This window comes from Camelus dromedarius, chromosome 24 (genome assembly GCF_036321535.1).
Source record: "Camelus dromedarius isolate mCamDro1 chromosome 24, mCamDro1.pat, whole genome shotgun sequence".
NCBI lineage: Eukaryota > Metazoa > Chordata > Mammalia > Artiodactyla > Camelidae > Camelus > Camelus dromedarius.
The window spans coordinates 11,241,001-11,253,614 of record NC_087459.1 but is presented as its reverse complement, the minus strand read 5'-3'; the positions used below and the strand labels follow the sequence as shown (position 1 = coordinate 11,253,614).

At 36.8% G+C, this 12,614-nt stretch overlaps 1 protein-coding gene across 1 annotated transcript in view; it reads right to left on the bottom strand.

Moving 5' to 3' along the window:
- The window catches only part of LOC135319260 (ankyrin repeat domain-containing protein 30A-like), a 64,013-nt gene that overhangs the window by 22,468 nt on the left and 28,931 nt on the right, over positions 1–12,614 (bottom strand). Inside the window, exons 15-21 of the mRNA XM_064478773.1 lie at positions 12,331–12,392; positions 9,726–9,819; positions 7,272–7,300; positions 7,011–7,083; positions 4,975–5,229; positions 3,300–3,373; positions 1,420–2,070 (exon numbers count right to left, since the gene is read on the bottom strand). Of these exons, the coding sequence (XP_064334843.1) occupies positions 1,420–2,070; positions 3,300–3,373; positions 4,975–5,229; positions 7,011–7,083; positions 7,272–7,300; positions 9,726–9,819; positions 12,331–12,392 (1,238 nt within the window). The remainder of the gene's footprint in view (positions 1–1,419; positions 2,071–3,299; positions 3,374–4,974; positions 5,230–7,010; positions 7,084–7,271; positions 7,301–9,725; positions 9,820–12,330; positions 12,393–12,614) is intronic.

The following is a 12,614-nucleotide window of genomic DNA, read 5'->3' as shown; positions in this document are numbered from 1 at the left end:
ATGGGAACACAACCAAGAAAGGTTAACTGATTTGTCCAAATTCCCTAAAGCAGTATTCCTGAGCATTTTACAGTGTCAAGAGAGATGATACAATTCTCTAACACTGAATCTAATAAGCTACCAAATAAATTCATCAAATTGATCAGATAAGTTAAAAGTGTGACTTTGGCAAAGCTGGGGGCAGGGCTCATCTCCTTTTTCTATTACAGGAGAACACCTTCAGAGCTCTATCCTTAACATTCTTTGCACCTCACACAAAAGAACACACACATTTTAAAAATCTATTACTAGAACTAAAAAAAATCATTCAGTGCATCTCACAACTCAAGTTTTCTCTTTTGGAGAGAAATACTGAATTTTTTTTTGCTGAGGGTTCATACTACCTATATAATAAAATCATACATGTCAAAACTTACTACATTTTATTAAATAATATACTGTAAGTGACTCAACAGAAACACCCGAAAGTGGTGATTCAAGAACATGTGGGAGCACATGTATTTCTTCTTAAGAATATCTCAAAGTGGCCATGATGGAATTCTAAGTGTCCAGTGATCAGTAAGACAGATAAGCCCGCACTCACTAACGCACAATACACGGATCAGTTTAGTGAGACCTTGTGCTTATATCCCTTCTCTCAGTCACTGCTTCCTTCCCATTCTATGGAAGTGCAACTTACATTTAAGCCAACAGATTAAAACAAAAAAACATACAAAAAAAAAAAAAACCACAACCTTGAGCTTATTATATTTCCTAAGCCATTTCACTTGCGTTTATTCCGGCTCAGGTCACGTGGCACACAGCTGAATTACTTTCCCACTTCATATGAAAGACTGGCACAGAGACTTAGGTTGGTTAAGGAACAAAACCCAGGAAAATACTTCCCTGAGTTCCTGTTATTTAGATGGCAGAAATAGTCTGTTTCTACACAATTACATATTTAGATGACCCCGTTTTATACATAGGCTATTTTCATAGAGTGGAAAATAAGATCAAATATGGATCAGAATGGAGGAGATTATTGATAAAGAGAAAAAACAGAGTAGCAGCAAAGGAACCTCTACCTCTTTCTGAAGCTGAATTTTCTTTTTCCAAACCCAGGAATTCTACTTGTAACATGCCTACCTCATTCTTAAACCTTTGCATACCTTGCTGTAACTCTTTTAGATATACTTTGGATGTTCTGTTACCATTTGATGGAGAAGAACTCACATTTCCTAATTCAGGGTCCATGTTTTTAGACTTATCAGCACCACAGTTATCTGCAAGCGATGGCTTCTGGAGCTGGTCTTGTATTGGTTTGGTTTTCTTACAAGTAATTGAAACAGCAGGCATATCATGACTTTTTATTTGAATCATGTGTTTCTTCTCACTGGAGCGGGCAAGCCCCAAACCAAAAAGGCTTTTTGGATCACTTACCTGAGGTGCATGTCCAATGTCTGATTTCCAGTGAGTATTTTGGTTCCTTTTCGGTTTTCTTTTCGTAGCAAATTCTTGGTCTTCTTTCACTTTAAATGGAACTCGGTTCCGTACTTCATTTTCTCTATCATTACAAAAACTCTCCTCAGTTTTGTTAAAAACGTGTTCAGTGTCTGGCTTACCATTTTCATCCAACTTATTTTCATTTAAATAAAGTTTTGAAGATGACTGGCAACCATACTTTCTTGACTCAGACTTGGAATAAAATGGAAAAACATTTTCAAGACTGGGCTCTTTGTGTTCAGAGACTGCCTGGAATCCTATAGAGACAGAGGCTCCAGGTGCATCTACTTCCTCAAAATCAAATATATTATCTATCACGTTGGAAGGTAGTTCCTTTAAGTCACCACGTAGTTCACAGTTGTCATGTAGTGACACTACCTTACGATGAAAAGTAATTTTGCCTTTTTCATGGATTTTACTGATTTTCTGATTTGACTTCTTTGTGATAAGTTCTGAATTATTTTTCCAGTCGAATTTGCCTTGTTTGACCCACATGTCCTCATGCTTCTCCACACAAGAACGTTTTGAAGACACAGGTATGTCCTTTCTGTCATGTTCCTTATTCATTTCTGGTTCTCTAGGCATTTTCTGCAGATGCACAAGTGAAAGATTAATCTGCGTGATTTGATCTTCAGATTTCTTTTCTTTCACACTACATGCTTGTAAAACACATTTATCCTTAAGTAGTCAAGTACGGATAAAGAAAAATTAGAAAATAATTAAAATTTAACAAACTTCTTAATCTATGTTTGGCTAGTCACAAACTGAGAAGTGAAACATAACTTGCCTTAGCCTTGAAACAGGAGAAAAATAGGAACTCAGAAACCTAACTTTGTCACTGTTTGTTTGAACTAAACAATTCACACATGTTAAATCTACCAAGAATCAGAGATTAGATTTTTAACATTACAAAGATTTCCTCACTAAAAAATATTTCACCTCTCATACCTTAAATAGTGAGCCCCTCCAGTGCATGTAAAGATTTTTTTTAAAGGACTAGTAACTGGACAATAAGCAAACTGTAAATTATTAGGTGCCAAAATCAATTAACATCAGAAAGAGGAACAAATTCCTGAATTTTAATGCAAATGATATACTATGATAGTGATCTATCTCAATACGTATTCTCTGCATCCACTGAGTTATATTATACTCTAACATTCACTAGTGAGAGTGAATAAAAGAATTTTTAATAATATTTACTGATTTCCTACCCTGAAATGAAATAAATTAGAAAGTTTTTGTTTCTTCCCTAACAGCAAAGGTCCAATCGTGGAAGGTTTGATTCTCTTACTAGGCAGCTGGGTTGACTCTATGACCCCTGTTCTCTCCCTGATTGTAGATTCTGAAATCGATTACATAGAGATCACAAGACAGAAGAATCTTTCATCTTGGCATTAATGACTTGCAATTTGAAACTGCAAATTTTGGACCACTGGGAATGACTGTTCCTTACATGAAACTAACTCGGTGGCCATCACTGCTATATTATTTACAATTTCAACTGCTTATATCACATGATTTAATATTTGATATCACCTTCATCATGTGAGGAAGTTATAAAGATGGAAGAAGTAAACCATATTCAGGAAGGTTTTTTGCCTCAATTCCAAGGATAAAGTTTAACTATAAATTATTATAGATCCTAACAATACTTTAACATTTGTAATTAGATAAAATGCTATTAAAAACTAAATATTAAGTAATTATTTATTGACTCTAAAAGTCTAGTTTGAAAGGCAATTTCTTTTGAACTGTGTTATTAAACCACAGAAAACAGTATTAAACAAGAAATTTAAATTTACATTTTTACATACCTGTGAGTGGTTATTTTCACTCGCATCAAGTCTTTCTTGCTCTTCCTCAGATGCCCTTTGTAAGTCTAGGTCTGCTGAAAAATGAATATACTTAGTTAAAATTCACTACTTAGAACAGCTAGATAAAAGGCACCATCTTTATAAAAACAGAAAAAACATTTCATCAATTGACAGTTGAAATTAAGCTTAATCTTTAGCTGGATATTTACTTCTTTAAGAAATACTTCTAATTATCTAAAACTTCAACAAACTATTTGGGAAATACTAGATGTTACCAGATTAAAGGCATACAAACATCTCAAAGTTTCACTCACAAATTGATTCACCAGACATGAACAAGACAAAGAGAAATAAAAACAAAATTTAAAAATACAGTAGAAATATACAAAGTCACGATAGACTCTATTCTCTACCTCCTAACAGTACCTTTTTAACAACATACCAGGCTTCAAGAGCAATGTTATTCATGGTTTCCAAAATTACTGTTACTTTTTATGCCTTTATCTTTCCTTAATCTGAAATGTTTCCCTCTATTGTTCTGACAGATTCCTTTTCCTCTTTGAAGACTCAGCCTGCTCTGTGAAGTCCTCCTGGATTGCAGCTGTCTTTCCACACAGACACAGGGATCTCTTTCCTTGGAGCTACCTTGGTACTTCACAGATTTTTCTACTGTGTCTTCACCAGCTGAACTGTAAACTATTTCTTTACATGTCTATCCTCTTTGCTCCCATGCTGTAGAGGACAAACTCTTAAAAGTATCTGTGTATAAACAGTATTTATTAGAAAAACTTTGAGTTTAGAGCTTGTAGTCACTACTATAGGAGATAACAGAATCTTTTGTAAATACAACATTAATTCTGCAGGTAAGGAAAGAAAAGATAAAACTATAGGAGCAGAAAAAATATTGTATGACTTATTACTACAGCTCTGATTATATCACTGATTAAGGCACTAAATTAATTGGTATATAAAGTAGAACACATATTAGATGTGGTTAATCAACAGACTGGGTATCCTAGAAGAATCAGAATTGATATTCCATATATTATTTTTAAGTGACAAAGCACTCCTTAAAATCCAATATCCTTTTCGACCCATCAATCCATTAAAAATAATAAAACAAGATGATATACTGTGTGGACACAGTTAAGAAGGAGGTCCTGTGTAGCAAATTCCCAATGACTGCCACTACCGCTGGGAAAGCCACTTCTAAAATACAAAGAGGCAGAGAATATACTAGAAATACTTTGATATTTAGTTGCAGAGGTGCTTTTTCAGTTACACTGAATATAGCTATAACAAATATTTATAAATTCAGAGCTAGATAAAAATAAAGCTAAGAAACCATACTTTGAGAAGGGAATCTTTGGATGGCCACCTAGGTTTCCCAACTAGTCACAAAGCTCTAGACATCACCCTCCTACCTGCTCTCAGGAGCATGCTAAATACTATTCTGAACGAACTTACTTTCACCTAATTCTCTTTGCTATTTAATATGTTGCTATGGTCAGAGAATGAATATAAATGTCATGCCAAAAGGTATTGTCTGGTTGTAGGTTGCATAAAAGGAGTAAACACAAAGGAGATCCTGCCACAAAATGATTTCTGCAAAGTCAGAGTATGGTGAAGCCACGCACAGGTAGACTATGGCTAGTTCTCTATGCTGCTTTATTACCTTCTTTGCGGCTTCTGTTCTCTGGCAGCTGTGACTCACACAGGCCACGGAGCGCTGCATGTTCTGACACAGACACAGCTCCAATATTCATCCGGTCTTTATCTACCAGGGCCGTCTGCCTCAGTTCTGTGGGTGCTGACTGGTTTGCGGTCACTGATCGTGATACCAACGGACATTTATCAACTTTCAAATGCTCGGCTCTTTGACCAGCCTCATTATTGAGGCTCAAACTAGTAGAAACCCAGTCTGAAGAACCTGAAAACAAAGTTTCCACTTATTAGAATGTGAACAACAATACAAATGACTAACTTTTATGAATTCTCTTCCCAGAGCAGCAGCCCCACGTCCGCAGCCCCACGCCCTCCTCTCCCCCAAACACACTGCTCCTTCCCAGCTGGTTGTACTTTACATGTCATTGCCGTTCATATAGGGAACCACTGTGTCTCTTTTTTCTACCTTTAATTTTCTAGTACTGCTAATTTGGATTCACTCATCACTCTCTATAAAACAGTCTATATTCTGTAAGAGCTTTATGAATTATGATTCTTCAACATATGAATTTTTTCATTAACAAAATGTATGTCTAATGAGCCATATACTGGATGTTTAAATATGCATGACAGTATTGAGTCCTAGAGACGTGGGCTTTAAGAAAACTTTTACTGAATGGTACTACATAAATTACAATGAGACAGTCTTTCCTCAATGTACCAATATCTTCAGAATTCTTACCTTAAGCCTTGGATAAACATCATAAATTTATATAAGAAAGGATAGCCTTGAGTGACTAATTTTTTCCATATAAAAATAGGGTAAATCTAGGTACAAACCAGATCCAAAGAGTACAGAGTGCCACGAGACAGGAAATATCTAACAAAAATGTTTTCCTTTTTTAAAAAGAATTAAGTTGTCAGATTCAAACTTTTTAAGACAAGTTAAAGAAGAAAAGGCGAGAAATGTAGAAGTGAACGTTAAAGCCCACTTCATCACAAGGGCCCCTTTATTATTTCACATCCATGAACCCTGTTTAAAACAGCACTTCTCAAGTGTCATCTGAGAAGCCCTGAAGCCCCATGTTCCCTCCATCTAGGGAGTCCAGGAGGTCAAAACTATTTTCACAATAGTACTGAATGCTATTTTCATTCTCATTCTCTGTTAAGGGTGCAGTGGAGGTTTCCAGATACATGACATGTGATAACATCAAAGCTCTAATGGTGAATGGAATGTTTGTGTGTGCTTGTTTTTTAAATCTTTTAGCTTTATTTTCTAATATACTAAACATCAATAGATACAACCCACTTAAAAGTTCTTCAAAATTCTCAATAATTTTTAATAGTATAAAAAATACCCTAAACCCAAAAACTTTTAGGATTATTGTTTTAAAATATCATATCTACCAAACATTAAGGTAGGACTAATTACTTCCATCATTTTTAATAATCAAAGACACCACACACACACAGAGAGAGAGAGAGAGAGAGAGAGAGAGAGAGCGCTAATCAAACCATCCAGTTGGCTTAAGACCTTTGGGCTAGGGAAATAGCTCAGTGGTAGACCACATGCTTAGCATGCACAAGGTTCTGGGTTCAATCCCTAGGACCTTCATTAATAAATAAATACAGAAATAAATAAATATCATCAATGTGATAGCACTAGATGAAATAATTAAAGTGAAATATGACTGACATGTTAGCAAGGGAAGCTTTACTCTACGTAAAGGTTAAAATTCAATTAAGCATTTTAAAACTCTGGAAAAATCTTAGAACCTAATAATCAATCTCTCAGAATCCCTGAAGAGTATAGGGACTCCAAGCTGAGCACTTTAGTGTCTCCCAACCTCAACAGAAACATCCAAGTCAAAGCTGACATTTTAAAAATCTATTTCTTAAGCTTATATATATTTTTCAAACATGGATACCAATAATAACATCTGCCTTATTTATGTCATCTTTCAATTAAATTTGAAGAAATAAAAGGAATTAGCAATAAGAAGACTGTACTTCTTTTCAGAGTTAAATTTGTATTGCAGAATTTACCTGATTTGAATGTTTGTAAATTCTTCATTTCTCCTGTTTTCTTAGGAACAGAATCTTTCACTCCAACTGCAGGCTGAATGGTTTTTGAAACACACCGATTAATAATGTACATTTGATACAATCTGTAGTAATCATTCAAGGGGGGAGGGTCTAGCTCAGTGGTAGAGTGCCTGCTTAGCAGTGCATGAGGTCCTAAGCTAAATTCCCAGTACCCTCACTAAATAAAAAAAAAAATCAAGATAAAAGTATAAAAGTTCTTACCTTCAAGTGAGGATATTTTTCAGTAGAATCTAAAAGCCAAAAGGGACACATAGTCAATTAGATGTAAATATGAAAGCCAACTACCCATTCACGCAGAGTTAGTACTGCGCAACCCTCGTGCTTGCTTTGGAAATGAACACGTTAGCTTTCGGTGTTTTGTTTTTCAGGGGCAGTTAGGACAGCAACAAGACAGAAACATGAATCCATTATAGATACTCAATAAAGAACGGGAATATAGGTTTAACAAAACATGCAGTTAAGATTTCAAAAGTACGATTATGTTTCAAGTGACTTATTTATAAAATAGAAACGTGTACATATACCAGTGTGAACTTGCTGCCTGAGAAGGAGAAAAGCGATCTCTAATCAGAGGAACAAATCACGGCTCCAAGAAGACAAATGTGAAAGCTGACCGTAAAGTGCCACAGCACATCTTTAATGCGATTGACACCGTTAGACTACAAGTACTTATCATGCTCTTCAATTCGTCCTGTAATTTAGGAAGTCCACAGTTGTGATGGCAGTTCATTTGAATGTGCAATTCACTTCTCATCAGAGAAAGTGTTATGTATTGATCGCCTTGGATACACACTTGTAGGATAATAGTTCATAAAAATATTTTTCCCATACCCACATGGGCTATTGGTATGCCTACATTTCTTGGATCCTCTAGCCATCAATGTTTCTTGATCCACTCATACAAGAAAGAATGTATACTGAGTTTTCAATATTGAAATCTGGTGATCAAAAAAAATTTTAATTGCCACAGAATTATTAGATACTAAAAGTCTTTTATATTTCAAAACCTGTGCAGTATTCACTGAAAATAACAACTTCAGCATTTATGGAATGAACCCTGTTAATTTCTTTTCTTTCCAAAAGTAGTTTGGTTTGGTAAATCAGGCTAATGTTTACAAGGATTTTTGTGAAACAACCATCTTATCAAAAAATTAGCTATCCTTAAACAAACAAACAAAAAGCACAGTCAATGCTTCATATTCAAGTTAATCTCATTGGAATAACAAATACCAATACAACATTTACCTTTGAAGCCTGATAGGAGGAGAGGCTGTGGTTTACCCCAATTCTAGGCCCCCTCCTGATTCCAGTATTCTCTGGAGTGGCAATGATCTAACCTACCTTCAGTGCAAATACACTGACACCATTGAAAAGGAGTTCTCTCAAGTTTCCTCCTCAATTCCAAAATCACCTACCTGCTGCCTTTTTTTCCTCCTTCCTTCCTTTCACTTTCCTCTTCAAAGGTACCTCTACATCTGTGGTCTTAAATCTTCCCCTTTTCTATTCTTCTGACAGACGATCCCCACCACTTCTTTTTCCTCTCTGCTTAGCAGCAGTAGCTTACATCTCTAGTTTCTACTTCAACTCTTTGCCTCCCTCTGGCTATGAACGTGCTCAGAAAGAAAAACAAAATCATGCTTTTCCTTGTTGCTGTTGTCTTTAACTCCCCAGTGGCTCTTCTTCCAGATTCCCCTAAACACAAGTCTACCTTCTGAGCGTGATCTGAAGACCAGCAACAAGGGCTTCACCTGAGAGCTTGTTAGAAACACAGGCCCACTGCTCAGAATGTGCACTTTTCACTGGGTCCCCAGGTGACTAAAATTTGAGAAACCCCGGTCTATACCGAGTCTGCTTCTATAGCACTCGGACTTAACTGATCTCTCTGAAATCCAGCTGCACACGTCTCACTGTAACACTTCCCCAAAAGCTGCATCAGGAGCTGCAGACTTTTCAGTGGACTCTTTACCAGGCTCCAGCTCCCCTGACCTCCCTGGAATGCACCCTGCTCTCTTCCTCTTTCCCACTCTTCTGTTGGCCTATGAGACACCATCCTATAAGGCAGCAACACGCTGCATGACACGAAGGTCCAGACATTGACAGCTGACCACACATGCCTGTGCTCACCGGCAGCCACACCCGGCTCTGCGTGATCAGGTACCACAGTCCTCCCTGCCTTCCTAAAGGTCAGGGGGGCGGGGGAGTGGAACGTTCTGCTGTGCCTCCCGGACAAGCTTTGGTGCTGGAAGAAGCTCAATTCATACCCGTCTCATTTCAAACACTCTTGTCTTCCTTCTCCTAAAGAACTATTCTACATTACCACCTCCTGCCAGGGACCGCCCCCTCCTTTTCCTTCATTCACTCCCCTCCTCTCTACCTCTCTCATTCTTCACTCCCTTCTTCCCTCCTCCTGGTTTCCTGCCTGTCCTCAGGTCACAGAGCATCTTGAAAGAAAGCTAACAACTGAGCTCCTTAAACAGCATTCTAGTTTAATCTGTTGCTGACACCTGGTAAGATATACAATATACTTCCTCTTCTCTTTTTTCTCACTATATGTTCAACAGGTGATTTTCTTTGGCTGAGAGAATAGATCCAAATCCATGTTTTAAATCAACATTCTGTAAAATGACTTTTTTTTTAATAAAATACAGTACTTACTTTCTATTTGTCCATTTAATGTATTTTTTTCTCCTAGACCTGCAGCTCCAGATAAATGATCGATACAGTTCGGTAGTTCAATCTCGGAGATACTCTGTTAAAATTAATATTAATAATGAGTTGCATAAAGATTTCCTGATTCCTTTCTAACAAAATACCTGCATTTCCTACCTTATTATTATTATTTTAATTTCCTACTTTAAAAGCAATTACACTTAAAAACAAAATAAGCATATCCTGGAAACCCAAACATTTAAATAGAAAATTTCATATACACTCTTTAGATCAAGTCTATCTTTTATCTTCAGTTGGCTTTTGACTCTGTAAACTGAGCATGGAAAGCTAGAGCAAATATTTTCACAGACAAAATACTGACTTACATGCAGATTTCAACAAAGAATTAACTTCAAAACACCTAATTCCATTTTGCATTCCTCGACAAAAGAAGAGGACGTTTAAAAAAATATGTATTTTTATATGTATAACTGAATTGCTTTGCAGTACACTTGAAAGTAACATTATAAACTGACTACACTTCAGTAAAAAGTAAAATTAAAAATATACATATTTAAATATATTCTTTAATAAGTGTGCTATAAGTTTAAAATGTTTCTTAGTACAGATATTGTTTTTAGTATTAAAATAACATACATGGCATGAAAAGAAGCCTTAGAGTCTGTCATGTTGAGTATTAACAGAACACTGTGGAAACTGCTACATTTCAGTAAACAAAGGCTTAGCAGAATCTAACTATTATTTGATAAAACTTTTATTGATAGGGAAAATAGTTGAATAAAGTACCAAAATAGAAAGAAAAATATTTGTTTAAATTAACAGCAGAAAAATGTTTAATGTAGCTATGCAGCTCTTCAAAAAAGTACCATAAGCTTTACTTTACTTAGGGAAGAATAAGAACACTGCTTAGTGACCACCCGCATGTGCCAGGCCCTTATGATGCACATTCTCTTTTCTACACACAACAATAATAACAGTGATTCTAAGGACGGTTACCCACTTGCTGCTTCCTGGTCACTCCAAGATGCTGGAGTATGGTGATGAGCAGATGTGACCCGCTGATCTCTCTGTCCGGAACATCCCTCCCCGGGACCTAAGTGTGACTGGCTCCTTCCTGTCCATCACCTGGCAGCTCTGGTCACACTCAGCTCTTTTCTGACTACCTAAGTTCCACCCTTACTCCACCCTCGTCCTAACTACAAACTCCCCCACTGTTGTCTAAACTAACGCTCTCCACGTTCCTTATATGAAGGACTTACTGTCCCTGATAAAGGGTTCCTGTTTACTTGTTCTTCTGTTCCTGCCACTACAGCCTAACCCCTCAACTGCTACATTCAGTGTCTAACTGCCTGGTGCATAGCTGGTGTTCAGGAACAGGAATTTATTTAAGGTCAAAACACCTAAAACCCCCAGAGGGCTTCAAGTACCAAAGCACTATATACCTATCAGAGATGTCCGATAATAGTCTACCAACACTCAACATACCCCAAATGAGAAATCCCCATGCCCGCTCTAACTTTCCCATTTTATTGTCCTTCAGATTTTAAAAAAGTGTCCTCAGCATTTCACTAGGTCACTAGTGGCCACTGTGATCATTCTGTCTTACATTTCTATAGCACCCTTTACAGTTGACAATGTGTTTTCACACTTGTTACCACATTTTTGTTCATGACACATAACCTGAGACGTACGTATCAGTACCATGTTTTTGAACGAGGTCACTGACATTCAAATAAGTCAGACAAGTTTTTCCAAGATCCCACAGTGGGTCAGAACCAGGATGCTATCTCTGCTGACTTCAGATACAGTGCTGTGCCACTAGGCAGGAGCTGCCGAGATCCAAGAGTTCAGGCTCTTCTTGCCTCTTTCCACGGCTATCACCTTGGAATAGGTCATCACCACCCTGCACTTAGCTTCCTTCAAGTTCAGTCGCCATAAAGGTACTCAGTGCACGCTATTTTCCCTACCCAAAATGGGCTGTCCTCATTAAAACATCACTAAACCAAACTGCTGGTATTTTAACCCCACATATTTATTACTATTCCACATGCTTTTGCTTATCCTGAAATGTTCATTGCAGATCTACTTGACAATCCAAATATAATGGTACTTTCAATTCACAGGCACTGTCTTTTCAAGAACAAAGTGGTTAAACAAACAAAAACACCGTTTTTTTGTGGGTTTTTTTTTTTTTTTGTACAACCTCTTTCTCTCTGAATCTCACTAAGAGTTTTACACATTCACTTATCACGAAGAAACAAACATCTGGTCACAGGCTGACCAAGAATTATTTTCTTTAGTTTTTAGAAAAGGTAACTTCAGAACACAAACCGATTCCCTGTGACTTCCAAGCCTTGGCTTTTGCACTACATACACCAGTTTCATTAGGTGAGTCTGAAAAATTAACAGAAGTGCACTCTGCAGTGCTATGACATGTAGCATGGAATGACTTTACTAAGTGTGGGTTAAAATGAGGAAAAAATTTGGCTGGGAAAATGCAAAAGTGAGAAAGTGAAGTCAAAACATCCCTCCATTTATGTTTTAACATCACGCAACGCTTATATTTGAAAATAATACTAGAAGGCAGCACCTCAGAATCCAAGGGTGATTCGACATCTTCCTTTTCTTCTAATCCTAATGCTGAAGTTGCATCTACAAAATGCAGTCACAGATACATTAATGAGAACACATACTGCTAGGAAGTTAAATATATATATAAGTCTATCTTGATTCATGAATATGTCAATAAAATAAAGTGGCAGAAAAGAATTTCAGAGGGTTGAAGCATTTTCTGGAAGAAAACTTGGTCGTAGTTGGGATATTTATGAAAGAAGATGGCAAAAGAAAAACACTTGAGAAGAAATGGACATCATA